General features: G+C 40.9%; 1 protein-coding gene across 1 annotated transcript; it reads right to left on the bottom strand.

Moving 5' to 3' along the window:
- Positions 1-7,818: 7,818 nt before the first annotated feature.
- On the bottom strand, positions 7,819-24,449 carry SKD1 (AAA-type ATPase family protein). The gene is made up of 8 exons (XM_087684915.1): positions 23,697-24,449; positions 22,977-23,082; positions 9,256-9,454; positions 9,099-9,167; positions 8,945-9,019; positions 8,737-8,835; positions 8,487-8,654; positions 7,819-8,206 (listed from the first exon to the last, which is right to left on the bottom strand). Exons 1-8 carry the CDS (start codon positions 24,175-24,177, stop codon positions 8,081-8,083), a joined length of 1,323 nt encoding a protein of 440 aa, XP_087541041.1. The 5' UTR covers positions 24,178-24,449; the 3' UTR covers positions 7,819-8,080.
- Positions 24,450-25,452: the final 1,003 nt, after the last annotated feature.

Genomic DNA, 25,452 nt, shown 5'->3' with positions numbered 1-25,452 from the left:
TTGTGGCAAAACAAGTCATATCACAGCCCATTGTTATGCTAATAAGGATGATATCCACAGTAGTAAATTGGAGCAACGAAACTATGCATCATCTTCACGATAGAATGAAGACAAAAATGAGCGTCAATTTATTATGTAGCATATGATGAATGTTGTAATAGGAAAGGGGACACATGATAATATATGGTATGTCGATTAAGGTGCATCTAATCATATGACTAGTCATGTTGATTTATTTGAAGAGATGTAAAACTTACAAAATCCAGGTTATGTGCAAACAGGTGATGATTCATGCCATCTAATTTCACACATTTGGAAATGTTCCCTTGTCCTTGCATGATGGCCAGACAAAGAGTCTATCAGATGTATTACATGTGCCATTAATCAACACAAAGAATTTAGTGTTGGTTGGCCAAATGGTAGAGCAAGGGTTGCAAGTTTGATTTAATGCAAAAGGTTGTTTTTTAGAAGACGTTAATGATAAGTGCAAGTTGGTCACAAAAGGAAGTAAAGTTGGCTACATATTCACTTTAGATGTTGAAATTTATGCAATGAATGTTGTTATGTATGCTAAAGAAAAAGGAGTGGTTGCAGACATTGAAATATGGCATAAACATATTGGACATGCAAATGTGTAAAGGCTGAAATTAATGTAGTCCCAAGGATTGGTTACAAGGTTGCCTGCTTTTAGAATTCTAGAATTTCATAAATTGTGTGAAGCATGACAATTTGGTAAGCAGGCAAGACAACCCTTTTCGCATGACAAAGATGTGGGTAGAAATATACTTGTTGTGTATACAAACATTTGGGGGCCTACACACAATCTATCTCTTGGTGGTAGAAAATAGTTTGTCATGTTTATTGATGATTGTTCAAAAAAGCTACTGGTATATTTCATGAAGAAAAAGAGTGATGCATTTTAGCACTTCAAATCTTTCAAGGCGGCTATTGAAATAGAAACATGCTTGAAAGTTAAGTGCTTGAGATTACATGGAGCGAGAGAGTACCTCTCTAATGAGTTTAGTGGCTTCTTAAGGTCTCATGGGATAAAGAGACAATTTACGTGTAGGTACACCCCACACCAAAATGGGGTTGCAAAAAGAAAAGTTAGGCATATTGAAGAAGTTGCAGAGGCATTGATGGTGGTTGAAAAGAAGATGCCAAAATATTTTTTGTCTGAAGTTTTTCATATTATTGTCTATATTATGAATAGAACTCCCATAGAGCTGCAGTTCATGGGAGGACCCTTGAAGAATGCTTTACACAGGCAAGAAGCCCGATGTGTCACACTTAAAGTATTTGCCTATATTACATATGTTCATGTGCTAGATGAGCTACGAAAGAAGCTTGATCCAAAGGCTAAAAAATGTATTTTTATTGAATACAAAAAGGGTATCGTTGTATAACCTTGTTCACAAGTGAGTTCAAAGTGAGCAAGGACGTTATTTTTTATGAGATGAGCAGTTGGTATACATCTATTGGTGATGTACCAGATAATGATCATGATTATGATAGCTATGTGCGGAAAGAAAAGCAAGAATTTCAGAGTCTTAGTGGACTAGAAACATCATCTAGTACTACACCTACAATTAGCCCTTGGTCTGGGAGACTGAGTAGCCCCATATCTTCAGAAGGATCTACAAGTGTTGCAGGTAAAGATAAAGGAAAAAAGAAAGTGTTGGATGGTAATGATGCATTTACTAGTGATTTGGGATTTGATGGAGATTCTAGTAGTTTAGAGAGTTTGGATGATGAGCTTGGTATTCCTTCAGTCAGGACACCAGGTGTATAGAGAGCACATAGTAATGTAAAGGCTCCATTGAGTGATCCAATGGTACACATATCTAGCATGGTTAAATACCATGTTACAAGATTTGGTTTTGAAGGTTATGCAACTCACCATTCTGCTTATCTGATGAAGGTAGTTGAGGATGTTGAGTCCACTTTTTATGAGGATGCTCTTAGTCATGCTCATTGGGATACAGCAATGGATGAGGAGATGGCTACATTAGAAGCCAATAAGACTTGTGATTTGGTATCCTTGCCTAAGGGCAAGAAAGCTATTGGCTATAAGTGGGTTTACAAAATCAAGCATAATGCAGATGGTTTGATTAGCAGGTATAAGACTAGGTTGGGTGCAAAAGGCTATGCTCAAACATATGGCATAGATTATGAAGAGACATTCAATCTAGAATGGCAATTGTTCAATGTGTGATTGCTTTGGTAGCACAACCAAGGGTTGGAGTTTGCAACAAATGGATGTTAAGAATGCCTTCTTGCATGATGAATTGCAAAAAGAAGTGTATATGAAGCAACCAATAGGTTACGACGATTTAGAACATCCCACATATGTGTGCAAATTAAAGAATGCACTCTATGGGTAGAAGCAAGCACCTAGAGCATGGTTTGACAAGATCAGAGAGTATCTTGTTAATATTGGCCTTTATATTTCCGATATTGATCACTCACTTTATGTGAGAAAGGGAGATGTAAGTTTGGTCATCATAGTCATCTATGTCGATGATTTGTTATTATATGAGTGACAATGGGATTACTGAAGTTAAGGATTTCTTGAAGAATTTTGAGATGAAGGATTTGGGTGAGCTAAGATACCTTCTTAGTATTGAGGTAATCTAATATGATGATGGTATATGGCTATCCCAAAGTCAATATGGATTGGATATATTATCCAAGTATGATATGAGAGCATGTAAACCTCTTTCAGTACCATTGGAAAAAATGTGAAGTTGAGTGTTGATGTTGGGGATGAGAAGAAGATCCTACTATGTTCAAAGAATAGTAGGGTGTCTAATTTACATGACTCACACACGACCAGACTTGAGCTATGTTGTTGGCCTTATTAGTCAGTTTATGGAGATGCCTAGAAAGCCTCATTTGATGTAGTTAGACACATATTGAGGTATGTGAAGTCCACTTTGCATTATGGACTTTTTTATGAGACAAGTAAGGGTGTACATGTGTTTAGATACACATATGCAAATTCGGATAATAGAATATCTACCAGTGGATTCATGTCTTCCCCTTGGTAGTGCAGCAATTACATGGAGCAACAAAAAGCAACCTATGGTTGCTTTATGGAGTACATGTTGAGTATAAAGGTGCTACTATGGCAACATGTGAGGTTGTATGGCTGCAAAAATTATTGGGTGACTTGGATGTGCAAGGAGATGGTCCAGTTGTCATTCACTATGACAACATGAGCAACATATAGCTAGCTAGGACCCCAATGTTCCATACTAGAACAAAACACATTGAGGTGTGCTACCATTTTATGAGTTTAAAGGTACTTGTAGGAGAGATTAACTTGGTATATGTCACTACATAGGATCAGATAGCTGACATTTTCACAAAGGCATTGGGTGCAAAGAAGCTTCAAAATTTTCGAAGCTTACTTGGAGTTGTAGAGATAAAGTTGAGCTTGAGGGGAAGTGTTGAGATGGCAAGCTCAACATGTGCGGACATTAATGATGGACCACCTGGCTAGATAGGTCCGCACGTCTATACTTAGCACGTCGATAGTCATTATTATGATCCTCACATGGCCACTAACTTATCACTTACTATATTTAGTTTATTGTACCTACCTATAGCTAGCATAGTTATAGTGCCAATTGATTAGTAGAGATAAAGTTGAGATTCGAAGCTTACTTGGAGTTGTAGAGATAAAGTTGAGCTTGAGGGGAAGTGTTGAGATGGCAAGCTCAACATGTGCGGACATTAATGATGGACCACCTGGCTAGATAGGTCCGCACGTCTATACTTAGCACGTCGATAGTCATTATTATGATCCTCACATGGCCACTGACTTATCACTTACTATATTTAGTTTATTGTACCTACCTATAGCTAGCATAGTTATAGTGCCAATTGATTAGTATAGTTAGTTATGCATTGTTTGACTTAGTATGCCATTTTCCTTTATGTTATATCTTATCTATACTTAGTGTACATTGTATTGTGTGTGGGAGAAGAAGAAAAAAACTAGCAAGAAAACATTTTGGCCTCCATCTCTCTTCTTGTGTCATTGAGCATGCTTCCTCTTTTGTGTATGGTATGTGTTTGGCACAGCAGCTCAAGCAAGTCCCCTCACCACATGATTCTTGACAATGAGGGAGTGTGAGCTTGAGTGAGGTACTCATGAGATTCAAGCCCATCTTCACCTTTTGCTTCCCATCTCTTCCTCCCATCGTTCAAAGCATAGGGAGTAAGAGATTGTGTGGGGGAGAGAGTGACAAAGCTAGTGAGGACCATTATGAGAAACTCTTTTCCACTCTTTCTTCAAGTTCTTCTATTGACATTAAAGCCGCACAGAGTAGATGTTAAAGAGAAGAGGTGGCTTGAAATATAACACATGGATTGTGAGACCAGCAACAATGAACCTTCAATACATTCAAACTACAACTAGACAAAGATAAGTAGGTGAGTCTACTACACCTCTTGAGTCTCGTTTATTGCTTACACGAGGAGTCGGAGAGAAAACAGGATGGTTTGAAGCTAGAATCTTAGCCAACTAAGTGACATATAGTTAATCCGATAGCATGTTGAGCTCTTAAAGGAACGAAGTCTCCATCCAATATACTATTGGTGAGCTCTTGTTGAGCCTAACATGAAAATAAGTTACTATTATCTACTTATACACATTTCTAATTCACCTTAGTCACATAAATACATATTTACATAGTATTTAGAAGTTTTTAGAAAAGATAACACTTCATATTCCAATTTCAAGGAAAATTGTGCTAGTATACAACAATTAGTCCCACCAAGTTGCATAACTTCCTTTTAATGTAGCATCACCTCTATAGGTTTATGATTTACAACCAAAAGAGAATAATTACCAAGGCTATCTCCATGCCCTTGAGACTATTTTAAACTGTGAATGGCTTTAGTTTATCTAAATAGGTAAGTCAAAACTACACGTACATATGCACGCGCACACAAACTCAAAGTGAGAGCCTAAAAAACATCACCTCAATTGCTTATTCCAAAAAGAGAAGGTATTAGATTGTACACATGAAAATGGAGTTTCCTTCAAGGGGTGTGCACACATGAATGTGTGTGCACATACAAGGGACCTCATCAAATCATGGATTCCCTTAAAATATTAACTCATAAAGCTAATTAATGAAAATTAAGACTATCCACAAAATCACTTTGTTTTGTATCAATATCCCAGCACAACCACATGCTTAAGCATTGAACTTATGGGCAATTAGGTTGTCAATTTTAAACAATAGGAGATAAATCCATGTTTAGACCACCAATGGAATTCAACAAACCCTAACCACATTCAAGATGCATGTTATTGCTTAAGTTCTCCCATTATACACAAGAATCAAACCACCAATGGAATTCAAGTAACCCTAATCACATTCAAGGGTTATGGCATTGCTTAAGTTCTCCATTTTACATATATCATTTCCTTGATTACTAAATATGATCCCATGACAATCTTGCACAATATCAACAACATTAAAGCATCTTTATAATACTTTAACATTTTGTCAGACATGATGAAGCTAATTAGAACAAAAAAAATACTTTCAAAACCATTAGGTTACCCCATAGCTCACGCTGAATGTGATAATGCCAAAATATAAAGACCAAACACCTCTGAAGCCTCCTCTTTGACCAATTTCTTACATAAGCATATGAAATGCTTGTCAAAGCTTGAATCACTTCAAAGTGATCAAACTTATTTGCTTCAAATCACTTCACTCAAATTCACATTTGTTCTTACAACGATTAGATAAGACACTCAAAAGTACTTCCCACATTAGGCTTTTGCGACGACAACTTGCGACTAGAGGCTAACAAATTTACCTCAAATAACAACTTGTAATAAAACAAGGTTAAAGTATTCCTAAACGCTACAAAATTAAGTTGGATAGAATGAAGCAAACTAGTAACCAAAAAAAAAAACCGTGTTTACAACAAATAGGTTAACCTACAAATTGGGTTGAATGTTATGCAGCCAAAATGGCTATGGTTAAGTACCAAATGTTTGTCAAAGCTTGATTCACCTAAAAAATAATGCGATTTGAATGGTTGACATACCATCCAAATTCAAATTGTCATAATCACAAAACAATGTATATTTGAACATATGCCACTTTCAAGCGATTTCCACGTAAGGTTTTCAAATTACACGAAATTTGCAATGAGAAGTAAACAAATTGACATCCATCTTAGAATATGAAAATTGAATGATCCATCTCAATCATATTACACATAATGGTCAATATGCATCAACCATTTCAATTGCTAACAATCCGAGAATCAATTTTCACAAGCAAATTGCACCATGAATGTTGCATATGCACTAGCCTAACCTTCATATTCATAAACCATGTAAGCAATTAAAATAATTACCAAGGCGTAATTTGTATACCATTCTTACAATTGTGCCCACTAAACTTAAGCCACACACACCAAAGGATGTAATATAACACATGACCATAGTAGTATAAAAAGTTATCTCACATAGAACAATGGATTCATACATTGGGGCAAAAAGCATGCAAAGTTTATTAGATGCAGTAAAATATTTCCAATAAAGACGATCTACTTTGACATTTTTACTCGTTCATTCCAAGTCCAAGGTGAAAGCCTGCTTAAACCAATAGACTCCTTATGGTAGCAATTATGATGTTTTCTACACTTACTCAAACCTCCCAAGTAGGGACTTCTAACTACAGGAGGGGTCACAATAAAAAGCTCCATGCCTATCCCCTTCATATACTCAACATGCTTCTTTAGTCGAATATCGAGTGATTTGCACCATTCAAACATCGTACTTCAATATTATATCTAGATCTGTCACACAAGCTCCTATGATTGTGTGTGCACCCTTTAGTCATCATGCCAAGTCAACCTAGACAAAAGACTTCATTTTCCTATTAGAGTAACTAATTATACGATAATTATATCCTACACCAAAGTCCAGAAAATTATGTTTTCCCACCACAAGTACACAAACTCATCAGAAGTCAATCCACCTGTTAATAGCACCTAGCCATAACAGTTCAGCCTCTCGAATCCCCATAAATGCTGCAACTATCTCTTAAGAGAGATCGAATTTGCGTGGAAGATCTCCCCAAAAGCCCATCTTCATTGTTCAAGAACCATGAATATTCAATACTCACTGACCAATTCTTATACAGGGTATAACCAGGCTGTACAGCTCAAGGGAGGTAGTCCAGAGTTAAGCACATAAAATTATTGGTCCCCCAGAACTCAATAAATCTGGTCTTCATGCCAAAGCATGTCACAACACCAATAAGGGGGTATCACACACTCATCCGGACAAGATGAGCACAAATAAAGAATCGATCTTGTCATGACATTTGTGAGAAGTTTGTGTTAGACAATATACAATACAATAATACTATTTAATAAGACTGTTTGAATCTGACCCACACCTTAACATTGGAACATTTAATTCATAAGACTATTACCATCTCCATGTCCAAAATTCGTTAAACATACAAAATTATGAAATTGCTGACACCCAGGGCACAGAGCATAAAAATGTCCTGACAAAGCATGTCCACACTTTTGACAGGATTATAGCTCATGCAAAGATGCTAACAGTCATTAGTGAGTCAATAAAGGTAAACAACAAGCATCTCATTAGGTTCCTATAAACAGTACATTATGAAGCAAACTTTCATCTGCCTATGTACTGAGTTCACAGAACTAACTCCTAATTAGGCAGGCAGCAATGCACATAGCATAACTAAGTCCACATTGCAAGCCTCCTGCGAAAAATCAAAATCAGCTTAGACAGCTTGTTCATACCATGCAATAAATTATATATTGAAGATATTGATACAAACCATTTTCCGATCAGTATTAATGCTTGCACGGCCAAGAAAAAGGTGCCACAAATTATCCACAGACCAGAGACCCACTTCTTTTTGGGAACTATCCCTAGGTTCATCAGCTTTGGCTTTGCCGAAATCCTCGACACAAGAATATCAAATGTTACCTCTGACATTACATTTACATACCTATCCACTTCATGTTGCATTGAAAATCATGCATCATATGAAGATCTTCAGCCCTCCTCTCCAAACTCCTTGGTGAATCTTTCATGTACTTCAAGGTCACTTTTGCTAACCGTAGGCTTTTGCCTCGAGAGCACCTTGTCGAAATCAGTTTTGGATATTGGAGGCGGCATTATCTATGTCCAGACAAAAACCATTGAATACTTATGTCTAGATTAAAAACATCAGAGATTTATACTAGTAAAACAAAAGAGAGAGGGGAAGATGTATCACATACAAAGAAAACTAAACATAAAACTAGCTGTTGATCATCCCAAAATGTCTTTCTGAAAGCTCAGATATTATGAAAGACCAAGTCTAGAGATATGCGAGTATAGCAAAAGAAACAGCTGCACATGGTATTGTTTCCCTGTTTCCTACTGCAATCGTATGTGGAAATAGTTCTAGAGATGGTACCTTAGCTGCCAAACCTTTTGTTGCGAGATCTTGCATGGTAGTCTGTACAGCTCCTTGTTGCCTAGGGCCACATGGCATCCACATTTGTTCCCCTTCCGTTGTTACAAAAGGTCGAAAATGCATAGCATCTTGTGTTTTACGCACTGGTTCGAACAATACGTCTTTCACCTGTCAACACAATGACTAATCAAACACAGTGCAACAAAAAAGCTCGTAAAGCCCAAAAAATCAGATTGCTTCAACAACTTACACAGACTGAGATATCAGAACCTGAAAACCCTTCAGTTTTTCTAGCTAATTCCTCGAAGTCTGCTTCACTAAGGTCATTGGGCGTGTCACCCAAATGCACCTAGACAAAAGTTCTCTGTTCTCTGTTATACTCTTTCTTACAAGCTCAAATTTAATCAATTATAGCACAAAAAACATCGAAACAGCATGTTATACTAGTATTGCCTCACCTTGAACATATGCTGCCTTGCTTTCAAATCTGGCAAAGGAATGTATATTCTCTTGTCAAACCTGCGCCTTATTGCCTGGCAAGTGACATTGTTATAAAGAGAACTTTTATAAATGAAGCTTCAGATTTCGCCAACATGCCTGCATGAAGCATACCTGGTCGAGCGCATAGGGTGTGTTTGTAGCAGCCAAAACTAACACCTTCTCATCAGTATGACCTACCCCCTGGCATAAGACAACATATCAAAGAATCAGACACTTGTTCTATAAAGAGGGGTGAAAAATGCACCAAAATTTTGGAAAACAACAGCACCTGCATTTGTACAAGTAGCTCAGTCTTAATCCGTCGAGAGGCCTCACTCTCATTACCCTCACCTCGCTGTCCACAAAGTGAATCAATCTCATCAATAAATATGATGGAAGGACCATTCTCTCTAGCCATTTGAAACAGGTTTGAAACGAGTTTCTCACTCTCGCCCATCCATTTGGAAACAAGATCTGATGATGAAACACTGTGGCAAAATATAAGCCACAACAGGTAATTAAGCTTAAGAACTGAAAATCACCAACAGAGTAGTAACACTTACATATTTAAAATCCTATTTTACTTGAAGAAGTCACTTCAGTAACAAACTTGAAATAAAACTATTCATGAAAGAAGTTGTTGAACACTTAAAGTCAAGCCCATCCAGATACTACAGTTTGCCTTATGCCTTATGCATTCAGTTCTTGAAAAATATGGGTCACATAGGGAACAATGCCTGCAATAAATGTTGAACATAGGAGGTCTCACACTAGATAATTATGTGGGACTTGTTGAGCTTTAAAAAATGCATTACAAACCCATTAGCTCTTTAAAGCAGGCCCAAAACATGTTTATTACCAAACTTTCCTAGAGAGTGCCTATCTCCCATGAGCCAAACCCTAATTTGGGAGAATCCACTCATCTATTGAAGGCTGCCCACCACTCAACCCCATCCTGTCTTTGCAGATTGCTGGTACCCAGATTCCACCGAGGTCTACACCCCCACCTTCAGCAAATACTTCAGTTCGTGGTGCTCCCAGCTCTTCCCCAGCCCAAGGCGCGCCCTAGCAATTGTCACCATCACTTCTGCTGCACACCAGAGCTGTCCCAGATCTGTGTTTACTGCTGCATGCTGCCACCCTGATCAGCCTAGCACTTCCTCTCATGATTTCTGGCTGTTTTTGTAGCTGCTTGATGCTGCCCAACATCTTCTCTCTCTCCAAGAGCTGTTGCCACTACAGGCTGATCTGAGTTTTCATCCAGACCTGTGTTCTTGGCTGCTGCCCTGCCCTTCTACACTCTGTTTAGGCCGCCCTGTTGTTGCTGCCTTTGATCGACCTGATCCAGATAGGTTCATCACCCTGATGTGCACTTGCAGCTGCTGATCACAGACCATCTGCTACATTTCAGGATCCAGACAGACTATGACACTCTCCAGCTAATCTATCTGCCCTGGTCCTTCAAAGACACAAGAGTTGGAGGTTTTGTATTCACTCTGCATTGTGTGTTTACTACATTGAGTATTGTATTATTCATTATTTATTCTTCTTCCATCTTCATTGTCTCTTAGTTACTCTTCACCTCCGAGTTCTATTATTATCACTCTATGCTTTGTCATACATTTGTGTTTATCTTCTGTGTTTGAGAATTTCTATACATGGTATCAAAGCAAGGTACTCTCTAAAGAGACCTAGGCCTTGATCTAAAAGCTCAACATCAATTACAACAACTCTCAAAGGGAAGATGACTTCAAACACTTCCTTGCCACTTCTATCTTCAAAGCAATCTATGCCAAGACCAAGCAAGAGTGGGCTTCACACCTTGCTCCGCAAGATACTAGCACTTCCGAACAAATCTCTACTATCACGGCTCCTACCAGCCATTCAAGATTTCACAGGCCGAGTACAACTTGATTCTTGTGTATTGAACCCAACATACCATTGAAGGTACATATGACTTCACTGAAAAATTGAACTCGATCCCTCGGGAATTTGATCATTCCTTATCAATGTAACAAAGACTTTGTGTAATGACCCTACACATGAGGCACAAAAACAAAATCTTTCTTTATATACGAGAGGTGGAATCGGTTTCAAATATTGTTCTCTAGTCATCTATCAAAAGCAAGACAGCAAAGACAATCACAACATTTATAGCTATTTGTAATAATCATTTAGTTCTAGCCAAGAAAACCAACACTTCAATAGTCCAGAAGGCCATCAATTTCACGTATAGTTTGAAAGCCAAGGACCCCCTTGCAACTCTTTATCTCTAGCAATATTGTAGCACATGCATCACCTACTGCCTTTATTTATGCAAGCTTAAAGCTTAGATGTTGCGCATAAATCTAAAGATGCTGTAGGATCATCAAAGCCTCCATGAAGGATGGATCTCCATTCAAGAGAGAAACACAAAGTACATACTATTCTTCCAACTTGACTCATCTACTCAAATGCGAGGTACACACATTTCTACTTTTTCACGTACGGTTCAGAAGCCAAGGACACCGTTGCGACTCTTTATGTAGCACATGTGTCGCCTACTGCCTTTAACCAAGCTTAAAGCATAGATATTGTGCATAAATCTACAGATGTTGCAAGATCATTAGAGCATCCATCAAGGATGGACCCCCATTTGATAAAGAAAAATGGAATACATACCATTCTTTCAACTTGATCCATCTACTCAGATGCAAGGTACACATGTTTCTACTTTTATCCCTTCTTATTTTACTCCTATATCTGTTCAAGATTCTAAAACAAGTTGTGAAGAAGATAAGTTTCAGTCTGTTGACTATAGGATAAGTCCTAAAGAGGACTAGTTTCAATACATTAATACATGTAGAGGTCGATAAAACAAAATATTAGGTACTTCTAGCTTGCCTTCTTTCAGTTTTGCTTCTCATGGTCAATCCGATATTGGTATCTCATCTTTACTTCTATCTGCATCTACTGGCAAGTACTTCGATTCTAATTGCTGATTTCAATGTATTAAGCCTTCAACCTCTGGCACAAGTCCAAAACCATGATTACCCTGTAAGTTAGGGTTTACAACAGTAATCACTCTGTTATCCAGTAAATTTGGCTGAATTCTACTACCAATGGTTGAGAATTGTTGAGATATGTTGAAGAAATCTAAGAATTGACCGCCTCTTTGGCTAAGAACAATTTCCCCTCTTGAAGATGGATTTCATCAAGACAAAACTAGAATATAGCTTCTTGAGCAAAAGAAAAAAGTTTTTTCTGCATCACATAGTTGTAGAGGAAAAGTACGTCGTGTCTTTACACCCTTGGATCTTTTTAGAACAACATTTTGAAATGCTATTGCTCTTGTGAATGAGCACTAACTAATGCCATAAAAGTGAACAAAGAATTAGCAATGCTTGTAGCACCTTGCAAAACTAAAGTTCAAGTCAAAGTAAAAAGCACACATTAAGATATTTGAAGGCATATTTCATGAGGTTAACAATTAGAATATAATAGCATCATTAAGAGAAGACAATTTTTGGTTTATGACATAACTCGTGATAGTTTCCATGTAGAGAAAAAGTAGCATTCACTTTCACACCATTTTATCATGGAGAAAATTGCATTCCAAGAAAATATTATTTCCATATATGACCACTAATCAATATCAAGCCAAGGATCCCAAGATATTAGTTGGTGCCAAAGGCAAAAGTTGCATTAAGCTATATTTAATATGTGCTAGGTGGTATGTTAGTTTGGGCCTGGAGCAATTATTTGACCAATAAGAGCTTGTGGTGGCACTAGAAACTAGGCATTAATTAATTAATTGATGCGTATTCAAGGGTCAAATAATGCATATGACCATTTGGGGATCAAAATGGCTTAGCCAATTAAATTGTGGATGAGCATGTTGTTAGACAGTCATTTCCTGGACAGTCATAGGGCCAAAGTGCCACGTCAGCAGAGTACGGCAAGAGGACAAGTCAACAAGCAGTGCAATGTCAACGCAAAGGACACATCAACAATCGGACAATCTTCAATCTGCAGTCAGACAGCTTTTTTCCTGCAGTCGGCTGCATTTAATGCAGCCGACCTGGTGCTGGATATTTTTTATTTATTGGCTACATATAGCCAGTTGGTGGCACACTCTCATCATTCTGATCTTGAGATCCGTCAGAGTTGGTCTGCTGAGACTGACTGCACTCGGGCTGATGGAGATCAAGGTCTTCAAGGCGGATACACACGCACATATTTCCTCTGCCCCAGTGTATATTTATGTACTCTTAAACAGCATATTACACTGCAGATTTTCTATGTTACACAGTCTGCTTTTCTCTCTCTCTCTCTCCTCTCTGCATTCACTCTCTCTCAGTCTTTGTCCTACCCTTCCGCATCGCTGCACTCTGACATGGTATCAGAGCGGTGAAGATGGACTGATTGAGTGCTGAACCTACCTAAAGAGCAGAATTCAGAGCGACACAAGGCTGTGTTTCCAGGATTTGAGGGCGAGCGGGAGGGCCGCGCATCGGATCAAGGCTGAAGCGAGCGTGGGCATGTGGGAAAGGAGTCCAACTGGTGAATTTGCTGCAGGTTATTGCTGTTCGAAAGGGAGGAAGGCTGTGTTTTAGGCCTTCTATTGCAGATTTTACTTTTTCATCACCTCTAGCGGGTGAAAAAGGTTCAGGCAACGGAGGAAATAGCCCTAACAGGCTGCATTTACACAGTCAGAGGGGGCTGATTTTGCGTTTGTGCAGGCATTGCAGGTAAACATGTCTACAGAGACTGATTTGGAGTTCCAGGCGATCATGGACAAGAAGGTGCTTGTCCTACCAGCTCTTCCATTAGATCAAAAGCTTGATGGTGACAATTACCGCATGTGGCGGGTGATGATGTTGGCCATTCTAGAGTTTTATGATTTGACGGAGCTTGTGATGGAGGAGATCAACAAGCCCTTGGTAAGAGATGAGTCCAAACTCTCTTCCAATGCTCCTGCGGAGTTGACCAAGGCCCAATCTCATTGGGACAAACTGAAAGCCAGGATTCGTTCTTTTCTTTTTCTGTCTTGTACTACAGCCATGATAGCTCACATCGAGCACTTGACAGTGGCTTCAGAGATATGGCTAGAGCTTGACCACATGTATAACCGGATGACCCTGATGAAGAGGGTTTCGTTGGAGGTGCAAACGTGGACCTTGTCCGTGAATAAGTCTTCTTCGCTTCGGGAACACATCAACAAGCTTCGGCAGCTTCAGATGCAGGTTCAAAATACGAGGAAGCCTATTTCCTCCGAAGACATGGTGATCTCTTTGTTGTCCCAATTACCGCCACAATTCGGTACTTTTTATTCCGCTCTTATTGCATCAGGGCGGAAGTCGACTCTTTGGTGGGAAGAGTTGGTTCCTATGGTCTTGGACCAAGAGGAACAATTGAAGGGACAGAATGCTTTCAAATCGGAGGCTTTGGTCGGTCAAGCCTCTTAGAAGAAGGGGAAGGACCAAAAGAAGAAGGAGGAGGACAACCAATCCAAGAAGGACAAGGAGAAGGAATCGACTTGCCATATTTGTAGTAAGACTGGACATTGGAAGAAGGATTGCCCCGACAAAGACAAGAAGAACAACAAGAAGAAGGACACGACGGATTCTGGAGCAGTGGCTGCACCCTCATCAGCTGCTTTTTTACACTTACCGGTCATTGAGGATTCTACACCGAAGACTTTTGATGCTACGATGACAACTCCCCAGGCTCGAGAGTGGATCGTGGACAGTGGTGCCTCATGGCACATGACTCCTCCTCATGGTGTAGCCCATTTGCGAACTTCGCGTGGGCAAATTCTCATTGGAGACAGCTCTTCTATATCTATTGCTACACAGGGTGAGATGCAGCTTATTCCAGATGGACGTGGTAATATCCACACTTCCAAGGTGTTGCATATACCAAGCTTGGGGTATCATTTACTTTCGGTCCATAAGCTTTGTGCTCTTGGCCTCTTGGTGGAGATTGACAATGATATTGTTCGAGTCTTTGATCATGGATCGAGGAAGGTTCTCTCTGCAGGGTATGAGGAGAATGGCATCTACAAATTGAAGTCTTCTACAGCTCTTACCTCTCTTTTTCTTACCTCTCAGACACACTCCGAGTGATGGCATGCTCGATTTGGCCATCTGAACTATGAGTACCTTCAAAGGGCATCGCGAGGATCATTTGTCCGAGGTTTTCCGGGACATAGTGGTGAGCCATCAGCCATGTGTCTCCTACATTCGTGGGAAACTGCATCGGGATGTGATTCCCAACAAAGCTTCGAGGCGGTCTACTTCACCTATGGGGCTTGTATTTATGGATCTTTGTGGCCCGATGAGGACTATGTCCCTGGAGGGGAGCTTGTACTTCATGTTGTTCGTAGATGACTACAGCAAGATGACGTGGGTCTACTTGACATTGAAGTCGGAGGCTTTCTCTCACTTCAAGGATTCGCTTCTCTTCGAGGAGAACTGATCAGGCCAGCGACTGAAGACCTTGCGTTCAGACAAGGGCGGTGAATTTATGTCTAATGAGTTTGCTCGTTTTTTGCAGATAAGGGCATTCACCAGGAGTTTGCTAACACCAACACTCCTGAAGAGAATGGCATTTTGGAGCAGAATAACCGTAATATGATCAAGATGGCGTGCACCATGATGGAGCACCGACAAACACCTCAGTTTTTGTGGGCCGACGCAGTGGCTACTACAGTTCACATCCTCAATCGATCTCCCACTTAGGCCATTGACAGGATGACACCTTTTGAGGCTTACTTTGGGACTAAGCCACATGTCTCTTACTTCAGGATCTTTGGGTGTGACGCTTATGTGCACATCCTGAAGACGCAATGTGACAAGTTCGAGGTGGCTTTCCAACGCAGGTTTTTGTTGGCTACAGCTCCCAATCCCAAGGTTATCGTCTGTCTGATCCCGTCAAGCAGGATGTCTACACGAGTTGAGATGTACGGTTCGTGCAAGTTCTAGTCACAGAGGGGGAGAGGAGCACCCCGTCCTTGGAGATCCAAGGGAGAGTTGGGCTCCCGAGACAGTTCCTTTAGAGCCAGAGTCTTTTGATGGAGATTCTTCTTCTGATTCAAAGCCTTTCCTTCCACCAGCCACTCCAATGAAGCTTCCACCGGTGGATGTACCCAAGTCTTCAGCAGATGGAGAGAGATGAGGAGAGGTCCGGTCGCCTCCTCGTCGAGCCCGTGACACCCTCCAAGATTCAAGGATCGAGGGGGTCCGTGAGGAGTGGGGACCACATGATGGACCGTAGAGGTCACGGAGAAATTAGGTACATTCTACGGAGCTTGTTTGCTTTAGCTATTGTTTGATGACCCATGTTATGCAAGATCGAGAGCCCACCTCTGTGAAGGAGGCTTTGCAATCCGATCCTTGGCGGAAGGCTATGGAAGCCGAGTTGGAGGCTATTGAGAGGAATGGCAATTGGTCCCTTGTGCCTCATCTCTCTCACAAGAAGGTGATTGGCGTCAAGTGGGTTTTCACAGTCATTTCTTGGACAGTCCTATGATCATAGTGCCACGTCAACAGAGTACGGCAAGAGGAAACGTCAGCCGGCAGTGCCACATCAACGCAAAGGACATGTCAGCAGTCGGACAATCTTCAATCTACAGTCGGACAGTTTTTCCCTGCAATCGGCTATATTTAATGCAGCCGGCCTAGTGCTGGGTATTTTTTATTTATTGGCTATATATAGCCAATTGGTAGCACACTCTCTCATCATTCTGATCTTGAGATTTGTCAGAGTTGGTCTGCTGAGACTAACTGCACTCGGGTTGACGGAGATTGAGGTCTTCAGGACAGATATACACGCAGATATTTCCTCTGCCCCCATGTATATTTCTGTACTCTTACACAACATATTACACTGTAGATTTTCTGCATTAGTGTCTCCTTTTCACAGTGCCATGTCAGCAAAGTGCAGCAAGAGGACACGTCAGCAAGCAGTGCCCTGTCAACACAAGGGACACATCAGTAGTCGAATAGTCTTCAGTTTGCAGTCGAACAATTTTTTCCTTGCAGTCGGCTACATTTCATGCAGCCGACCTGATGATGCGTGTTTTTTATTTATTGGCTATATATAGCCAATTGGTGGCACACTCTCTCATCATTTTGATCTTGAGATATGTCTGAGTTGGTCTGCTAAGACTGACTGCACTCGGGCTGACGGGGATCAAGGTCTTCAAGGCGGATACACACGCAGATATTTCCTCTGCCTCCATGTATGTTTTTGTACTCTTATACGGCATATCACACTGCAGATTTTGTTACACTCCTTTTCTCTCTCTTCTCTCTGCATTCACTCTCTCTCAATCTTTGTCCTACACTTCCACATCGCTATCTGCGTGTGCATTTGCCTTGAAGACCTCAATCTCTGTCAGCCCAAGTGCAGTCAGTCTCAAAGGGGGATTTTCATCTCTCAGCAGAGATACATTCAAGAGCTCTTGGTGACTTGAGATGGAGACTTGTCGGACCCTTTCTACTTCTATGGATCCAAACTCGAAGACCACTTCACACTCACATTCTCCCTTGACGGATGCTTCCCGCTACCGTCAATTGATTGGATCCTTGATTTGGTTACTCAACACTCGAGTTGATCTTTGTTTTGCTATGGGTCTATTGGCGGGGTTCATGAGTGAACCCAAACAGGTGCATTGGCAAGCTGCCTTGAGGATTCTTCGGTATTTGAGGGGAAACTCTAACTCAGGGATTTCTTATCCAGCAGGTACAGATACTTCAAGTCTTGTTCTTGCAAGTTGGAGTGACTCAGATTGGGCTGGTGATGTGGACCAACCGCAGTCTACTACAGGCTACTGTTTTACCTTGGGTATAGGTGTTATCTATTGGAGTAGCAAGAAGCAGCCCACAGTAGCCCTTTCTTCTACTGAGGCGGAGTATCGGGCTGCGTCTTCCACCACATGTGAGGTTGTGTGGCTTCGGAGATTGTTGGAGGAGCTTCGTTGCCTCCAACTTCGTCCTACTCTTCTGCGGTGTGACAATGAGAGTTGCATTGCCTTGATACAGAATCCTGCATTCCATACCCGGACAAAGCACATTGAGATTCAATATCACTTCATTCGAGAGAAGCTTCTGGATGGAACCATTCATGTGGAGTACTACAAGACGCAGGATAATCTTGTAGATTTGTTCACAAAGGCGCTTCCCCAGGCTCTTCTTTGGCAGCATTCTAGATCCCTCAGTCTTTTGGCATGTCCAGGATCTGAGGGGTTGTAGAACAGTCATTTCCTGGACAGTCGTACGGCCACAATGCCACGTCAGCAGAGTGCGGCAAGAGGACACGTTAGCAGGCAGTCCCACGTCAACGCAGAGGACACATCAACAGTCGGACAGTCTTCAGTTTGCAATCGAACAGTTTTTTTCCTACAGTAGGCTGTATTTAATGCAGCCGACCTGGTGCTCAGTATTTTTTTTATTTATTGACTATATATAGCCAATTGGTGGCACTCTTTCTCATCATTCTAATCTTGAGATCTATCAGAGTTGGTCTGCTGAGATTGATTGCACTCGGGCTGACGGAGATCGAGGTCTTCAAGGAGGATACACACGCAAATATTTTCTCCCCCTCCCCATGTATATTTCTGTACTCTTATATAGCATATTACACTGTATATTTTCCGCATTACACTGTCTCCTTAAATCTCTCCTCTCTCTGTGTTCACTCTCTCTCAGTCTTTGTCCTATGCTTCCGCCTCGCTGCACTCTGACACATGTTAGCAGATATGTCAATTCATGGCTAGGTCTGCGTAAGTGATTCAATGGGCTAGGGCACTAGGATATTATCTTGATTATTTAGGCATTTTTCTTGGCATTTTATGATGGTCAAATTTACCATTTATTGTTGACCGACCGACATTAAATGTTGATCGACATGACATAATTTATGGCATTATTTTTTTCTATTTATTCAGGCTTCTCCTCCACATTCATCAATCATGATCATTCATCACCTGACTACTTTTGGTGGAGGGAGAAGAGTAGGTGTCAGTGCCTTCACAGTCAGTGACTCACATTGGTTCTATATTGTCTCATATCTTGGTATATGGATTCCATTTCCTAAGTATCTCTTTGCTTCTAAGTTCCTTGTGCAGTGTTCTTTCTTTTTGCAGTGTTCCTCTTTTCTTTTCTTTGTCTCTTGTGTTCAGTAGTCTATCATAGCAGTTTTCCACGCTTCCATCACTACATCCGCTTCTGACATGGTATTAGATTGCAAGATCATTGTTCCTGCCACTGTTTTACACTGTTTCAAGTTGAGTTTTTACTTTTCGTCTGCTGATTGGACCTCTTCTAACTGTTGCGACTGATTTACAGCTTAAGCGCCCGTCTTCTAATCATTTTCAGCTTGTTTTCTCAACATTTAGTAGATTGCCATTTTCATTTTCAGCTTTTTGGGCTTGTTTCAGGGCTGAGGACCTGTTACTAACCCTTCCAATCTGTGTTTTGATGTATGCTGCCTGCATTTTACTAATCAGTACTTGTGTTTTGGCTGTTTGCTCCTGTGCAAGGCTGGGTGACAATATTTTCAAACCGGTTCTCGTTATTTTTGGTCCATCTTCTCACTTTGTGGTCCATCTTCTCACTTTAGAGATGATTCATGTGCATCCAATTGGCATGTTCTCACCACTACACTCTGGTTACTGTTGATCTTTTCTCTATGTGCTTTCTTTACTACTTGGAACTCCTGCAATCCTAGTGAGTCTATATTTTTGGCATTACTTTTCTCCCTGAAGATCCCTTACCTTTCTTCATCTTCTCTGTATCTCCCTCCTCATGGCTCCTCTAGCATCTCTTCCTGATGGTCAACATGCCAACATTATTATCTCATCTACAAGTGTTATGTTGGAGACTTCTTGTGTTTTGCTTTAGGTTTCTATGAGGATGCTATCTCTTGGTGCTTCAGACGTTCCAATTTCGGAGAGGGGTGCCATACTGTGGAAGAAGAAGACGTCTCAATGCTATTATTGTGGCAAGAAGGGACACCTCTAGAAGGACAATAGGATGTTACCAACCTTACAATAGTAGCAAGTGTAGACGGTGACAACGGGTGACAACTCTCTTGACTAGTCTTCCTCTTCTCCAAGTCCAAGTTTAGATTCCATCTATGTGGCCCCGACAATGGCTATAGGGGCCTCCCTTCGACGCTGCTAGTACAAGTGATGGGATCATTTCTCACAACTCTCTAGTACCAAAGGGGGAGTGTGAGAGGGTGGTGAGATGGGGTAGGTAAACCTCATCCATACAAGTATACAGGTGCATGGGTTCCAAAGAGGGGTTTCCCTTGACGCATCGATCAAAGTCTGGCAGGTTCAAATCCTAGAGTTGGATTTGACATCCAAGTTTATGATGAGCTAGTTGACATCCAAGTTTATGATGAGCTAGTTGCTTGACAAAGAGTGGGATTGGCTCCTAGTTTGAGCTCACATGAGGGGATGGGGATACTTTGGTGGTCTGGCCAAATGCGAGAAATCCATTGTCACATATGTTCAAAGGCATTTTTGATAGGATGGTCTTATATGCTACAACAAGACATTGTTGAAAGATATTGAGAGTTACTATGATTCTTCTCTATTTTCAAGAGTTGGTCGATCGACACCGACATCAAGTTCTCTCCGAGGCACCTTGGTGGTGGCTTGGACACCCACTACTTGGGTATCCATGGTTCTACTCTGGTGGTCCTTGTTGTGTGTACTATGATGGGACCTTATCATTGTATATTGTATTGTATCAAATCACCCATGATCTGAGAGAGGATGTTAGCAAATATGTCAGTTCATGGCCAAGTTTATGCATGTGATTCAATGGGCTAGGGCACCAAGATATTATCCTGATTATTTAGGTATTTTTCGTGGCATTTTATGATGGTCATTTTAGCATTTATTATTGGTCAACCAACACTAAATGTTAGCCGACCGGCATTAAATGTTGGTCAACCTGACATGATTTATGGCATTATTTTTGCCTATTTATTCAGGCTTCTCCTCCACATTCATCAATCATGATCTTTCATCACCTGACTACTTTTGGTAGAGAGAGAGGAGCAGGTGCCAATGCCTTCACAGCCAGTGACTCACATTGATTCTGTACCGCCTCATATCTTGGTATATGGATTCCATTTCCCGAGTATCCCTTTGCTTCTGAGTTCCTTTTGCAGTGTTTCTCTTTTCTTTTCTTTCTCTCTTGTGTTCAGCAGTCTATTATAGCAGTTTTTTTCACTTCGATCACTGCATCCACTTCTAACAGAGCATGACCAAATTTAAGGGTAGGGTCAAAGGGTTGAATTAATTTTCAGAATTCATTATTTCTGAAAATTAATTAAATTGCTGAAACTTGCTGAAAAATGGATTAGGAAGGTTGCCACTTGGCAAAACTTCCATGTAGGTGAGGGAAGGCTGGTTGAGAGAGAGAGAGAGAGAGAGAGAGCATTTTGAGTCTAGCCAGCGGAGGAGAAGGCTGTTGGAGTAGGCAACAACTGATCAGGGAGGTTCCCAACCATCAAGATCAGCCCCAAAACTAAGAAACAGTAGTTCGAGGCCCCTCAAGAACAAGATGACAGCAAATTGAGATCTCCTGGCATTGTATAGATCTCAAGTATGAGCTCCAAGAGTGAAAATCATAGACCAAGATGAACTTTAGGTCAAGTTAGTGGACTATCAATATTTACTCACAGAGTTTGCACTGCAGGGGCTCCTAAGTCCCACAATGACTAGGTCACATCATTCCTAAACAAGCTACCCAAGAAAAACTTCAATTTTGTTCAACAAGGAATCTCACAACCTACTATATCTACCTTTTATAAGTTCAAGCATCAACTATTTCGTTACATCGACTATTTAACATTCCAGAAAAGAATCTTTCTCACAACTTTAGAGGGGATTCTTGCAACCACTTCTCAAAAGGGGCAGCAAGTAAAGGCAAGAAGGTTCAAAACCAAAATTAAAACAATAAGTCACAAGGAAACAACCAATCTCAACTCAAACCAAGATAGCACAATGTGCCCGAAAAACAAGTACTACCAACACTATGAAAAGGCTGGCCACCATTTTCATAATGAGTGGTGCTCAAAGGCTAAAGGCACCCAACCTAAACAAAAACAAAATCAAACCCCCGGCCCTCGGTCTCAAGATAACCCTTAACAGGAAGCACAATGGTGGCTACCAACAAAATTAGGGGCAAAAGAGATGTCAAAATCACAATGCGACTAGTTAGCCAACATAGTCGATACCATTCTCAACTCAAAAAGGCATGTCTAACTGGTCAACAAATGTGAGTTACTCCAAAGCATATGTGAGAGTATTGTAGCTCTCCTCTTCAATGAGTCTTTTGTTTATTTGCTGATTTATTTGATGCTCCACTAACATGGTTGACCAATTGATTGCTTGACCGGTATACAACATAAATGTCCAAATGAGATGCAACATAGCCCATCTAAATTATATTTTCATTTCCCCTTTAATTTTAGATAGCCTTTATGCTGAGCATAACATGTCTACTCATTTGCTTCAATGGAACTTCACAAACTTGTTTAATAATCCATTGACATTGAAGTAGTACAGAAAGTACAATCTTGACAATTCCACACTGAAGCTGTTAACATGACTGCATCTCGAATTTTATAAAATTATAACGGGTGCAAAATAATCCCAGGCTTGTGTTCTTTTCATCCTACAATTATTCTCAGTATATGATCTAGATCCCTAGTGACTTACCAAGTAGTCTGCTCTTACCATCTCCCCCAAGTGACCATTTTCCAAAAGAGGTTCATTCTATCCACTATAGATATGATCACTTTACCACTAATCTGTACTTTAGATATCAAGAGACTGCTAAAACAAGGGATGTACACATGGCCTTTTGCCATGCCTTTCCAAAAAGACCATAATAGTGACCAAATAAGCAAAATATATAGACTTTACAGAGACTTGGACATGAGCATTGCAGAGATAGACAGTGGAAACAATACATAAAAGATTTCTGGACTAATTCAAAATACCTGAAAAAGGTTGAATCCGCTTCAGTTGCAACTGCCTTTGCTAGATAAGATTTTCCAGTCCCAGGAGGCCCATACAAAAGAAAAGCACGCCATGGTCTCCGTTTTCCTGAAAGGCTATACTGGTTAGAACCCAATACATTTCACAATGTACCATCTAACAGTGATGCTCCAAAAAGCATTCATGTTTTGAAACTATACAGATTTAGGTTATCAGGCTGACTTGACATAAGAAATGCTTGCAAGATAATTGTGAGCACAAATAAGGCAAGGGGTAAATATTGCGATGTTTTCAAAACTTTGTGCAAAGTCCACCTAGAGGGAGCGCACTGTGTCTTAATAAAATGTGTTCATAGAGAGAAAAACGAAGCACTATAGATGTCAAATGACGTTAGATCATATTCAAACTCATGAATAATAAATGTGTCTGCATACACAGACATGAATGATCCGAAGTCCAGTGACAGAAGATGCTTCATTCTGCCATTGTTTAGATTAAAAGACAATACTGGATATTTGCAATCCTTCAACATGATCATCATAGTAGTAGGAAACGTCCTCCACTTACTCTGCTTAGAGAACTACTATGCTTTGATCTAACGTGTGAACTTGTATATGAAGCAGACTTCCAATTTTATCATAAAAGTCAGCATCAATTCCAACGTAGCACAGAACAATAATCCTTAGTACTAGAGTTCAATCTTAATGATCGAATGGCATTACCTGTGAAGAACTGTGGAAACTTGACAGGAAGAATGACAGCTTCCTGCAATGCTTGTTTGGCACTCTCCAATCCAGCAACATCAGCCCACTTGATGTTAGGCTTCTCCCTGATGATGGCCGAGTTCAGGCCAGATCTCAGCTTTGATTGCTCGGGATCATCCCCATCTCCGCCATCGCCATCCTTGCCACCAGGCTTAGTCTTCGGTCTCGTTGCAACGGCTGCATCTCCATTGGCAGAGGGCCGGGTCCTGTCACTGCCATCGAGCATGGCCCTGATCTCCTCGGCGCGGCGGAGGTAATCAGTAAATTTCTGAGTAATGGCCTCCTTGATCTTAGGGTTCTTCTCATACTTGAGGTGGGTTTTGAAGTACTCCAGGGCGTTCATGTAGAGGGGGAAGGCTTTGGCATAGTTGCCTGCATTATCTTCTTGGATAGCCTGCTTGACATACTCGATGGCCTGTTCCTTGAAATTGCTGTACATGGTTAGGGCACAAGGGGCATGGGCGTGGGAGGGAGGAAGAAGGACAATCCACAGGAGGATTCAAGGATCGATGAAGATTAGCAATAATGGCAGCAGTAGACCAGACAGAAGGTTCAAAATACAAGCAAACGGGAACGCGAGTAGGGCGAAATGCAAGCCAGATGTGGTAACGCGCAGGAAAGGAGACCGGGAAAGGGGACGACGATGATGATCGATAGGAAAAGGCTAAGAGCTCTAGATTAAAATCTGTAATGCCTTGTAATAAGTTTCAATTTGTCGGTCTGTGATTCTTTGTAACAAGTTTCAACTTGTCGTCCGTGTTATAGGAGGGCACATTTTCCAGGTTCAAAGCATCTTTGCCTTTCCTTTGAATGGGTCTAAGCCTTGGTCTGACACTCGGGCGGATGTTGAATGGAGCCATGGGCGCAAAGTTGATGCGTCGAGCTAAGGCTTGGCCAGACACTCAGGTGGATGTTGAATGGAGCCATGGGTGCAAAGTTGATGCATCGAGCGAAGGAGGACCCAAAAAGTGTCGGACAGGAAATAATATTGGCAAACTAACCCCCTCACCTAAGAGCCAAATTACATAGTTCCTTTTAAAGGGTCTAAGGTCATGTGTTGAGAAGACACTGAATGGAGGGTGTGAAGTTGGTGTGTCGAGCTTAGGAGGATCCAAAAAGTGTCGAAAGGGAAACAGACAAGGAATGGAGCCAAATTACATAGTTCCTTTTTAAGGGTCTAAGTTCATGTGTTGAGAAGACACAGAATGGAGGGTGTGAAGTTGGTGTGTCGAGCTTAGGAGGATCCAAAAAGTGTCAAAAGGGAAACAGACAAGAACGGAGTAAGGGGCATGAAGCTTATGTGTCAAGCTAAGGAGGATCAAAAAAGTGCGTGGCAGGAAAAAAATTTAGCTGATGTGACACCCTCACTCAAGGTCCAAAATCAAGCATCAACTATGGCCTATAAGAATTGAGCCACTGATGTAGCCATTCTTTCTAGTTCTAATGGTAAACCATATAAGAAGTAGAGAAAGAACCAACGTAGACATTAGAAAGCACTGAGAACGGCCTCAACACCCCTATTGTTTAATGATTTATGGGATGTAAAGCAAGAACCCTAAGAGCATAGTGAAGGACATATTGGCAAGAAGCCCATAACAAAGTTGCTACAATCTAACGTAGAGCTTGTTAGATGTGTGATCAAAATATTCAAATCTTCAACCTATCATGTGTCTAATGAGATGCCAAAGTTTCAAGAGCCATAAGATTTTGAAGT

This window comes from Lygodium microphyllum, chromosome 9 (genome assembly GCF_053477565.2).
Source record: "Lygodium microphyllum isolate KBCC chromosome 9, Lygodium_microphyllum_v1.1.10, whole genome shotgun sequence".
Taxonomy (NCBI): Eukaryota; Viridiplantae; Streptophyta; class Polypodiopsida; order Schizaeales; family Lygodiaceae; genus Lygodium; species Lygodium microphyllum.
The sequence above is the reverse complement of the archived record's forward strand: the minus strand, read 5'-3'. Positions and strand labels throughout refer to the sequence as shown.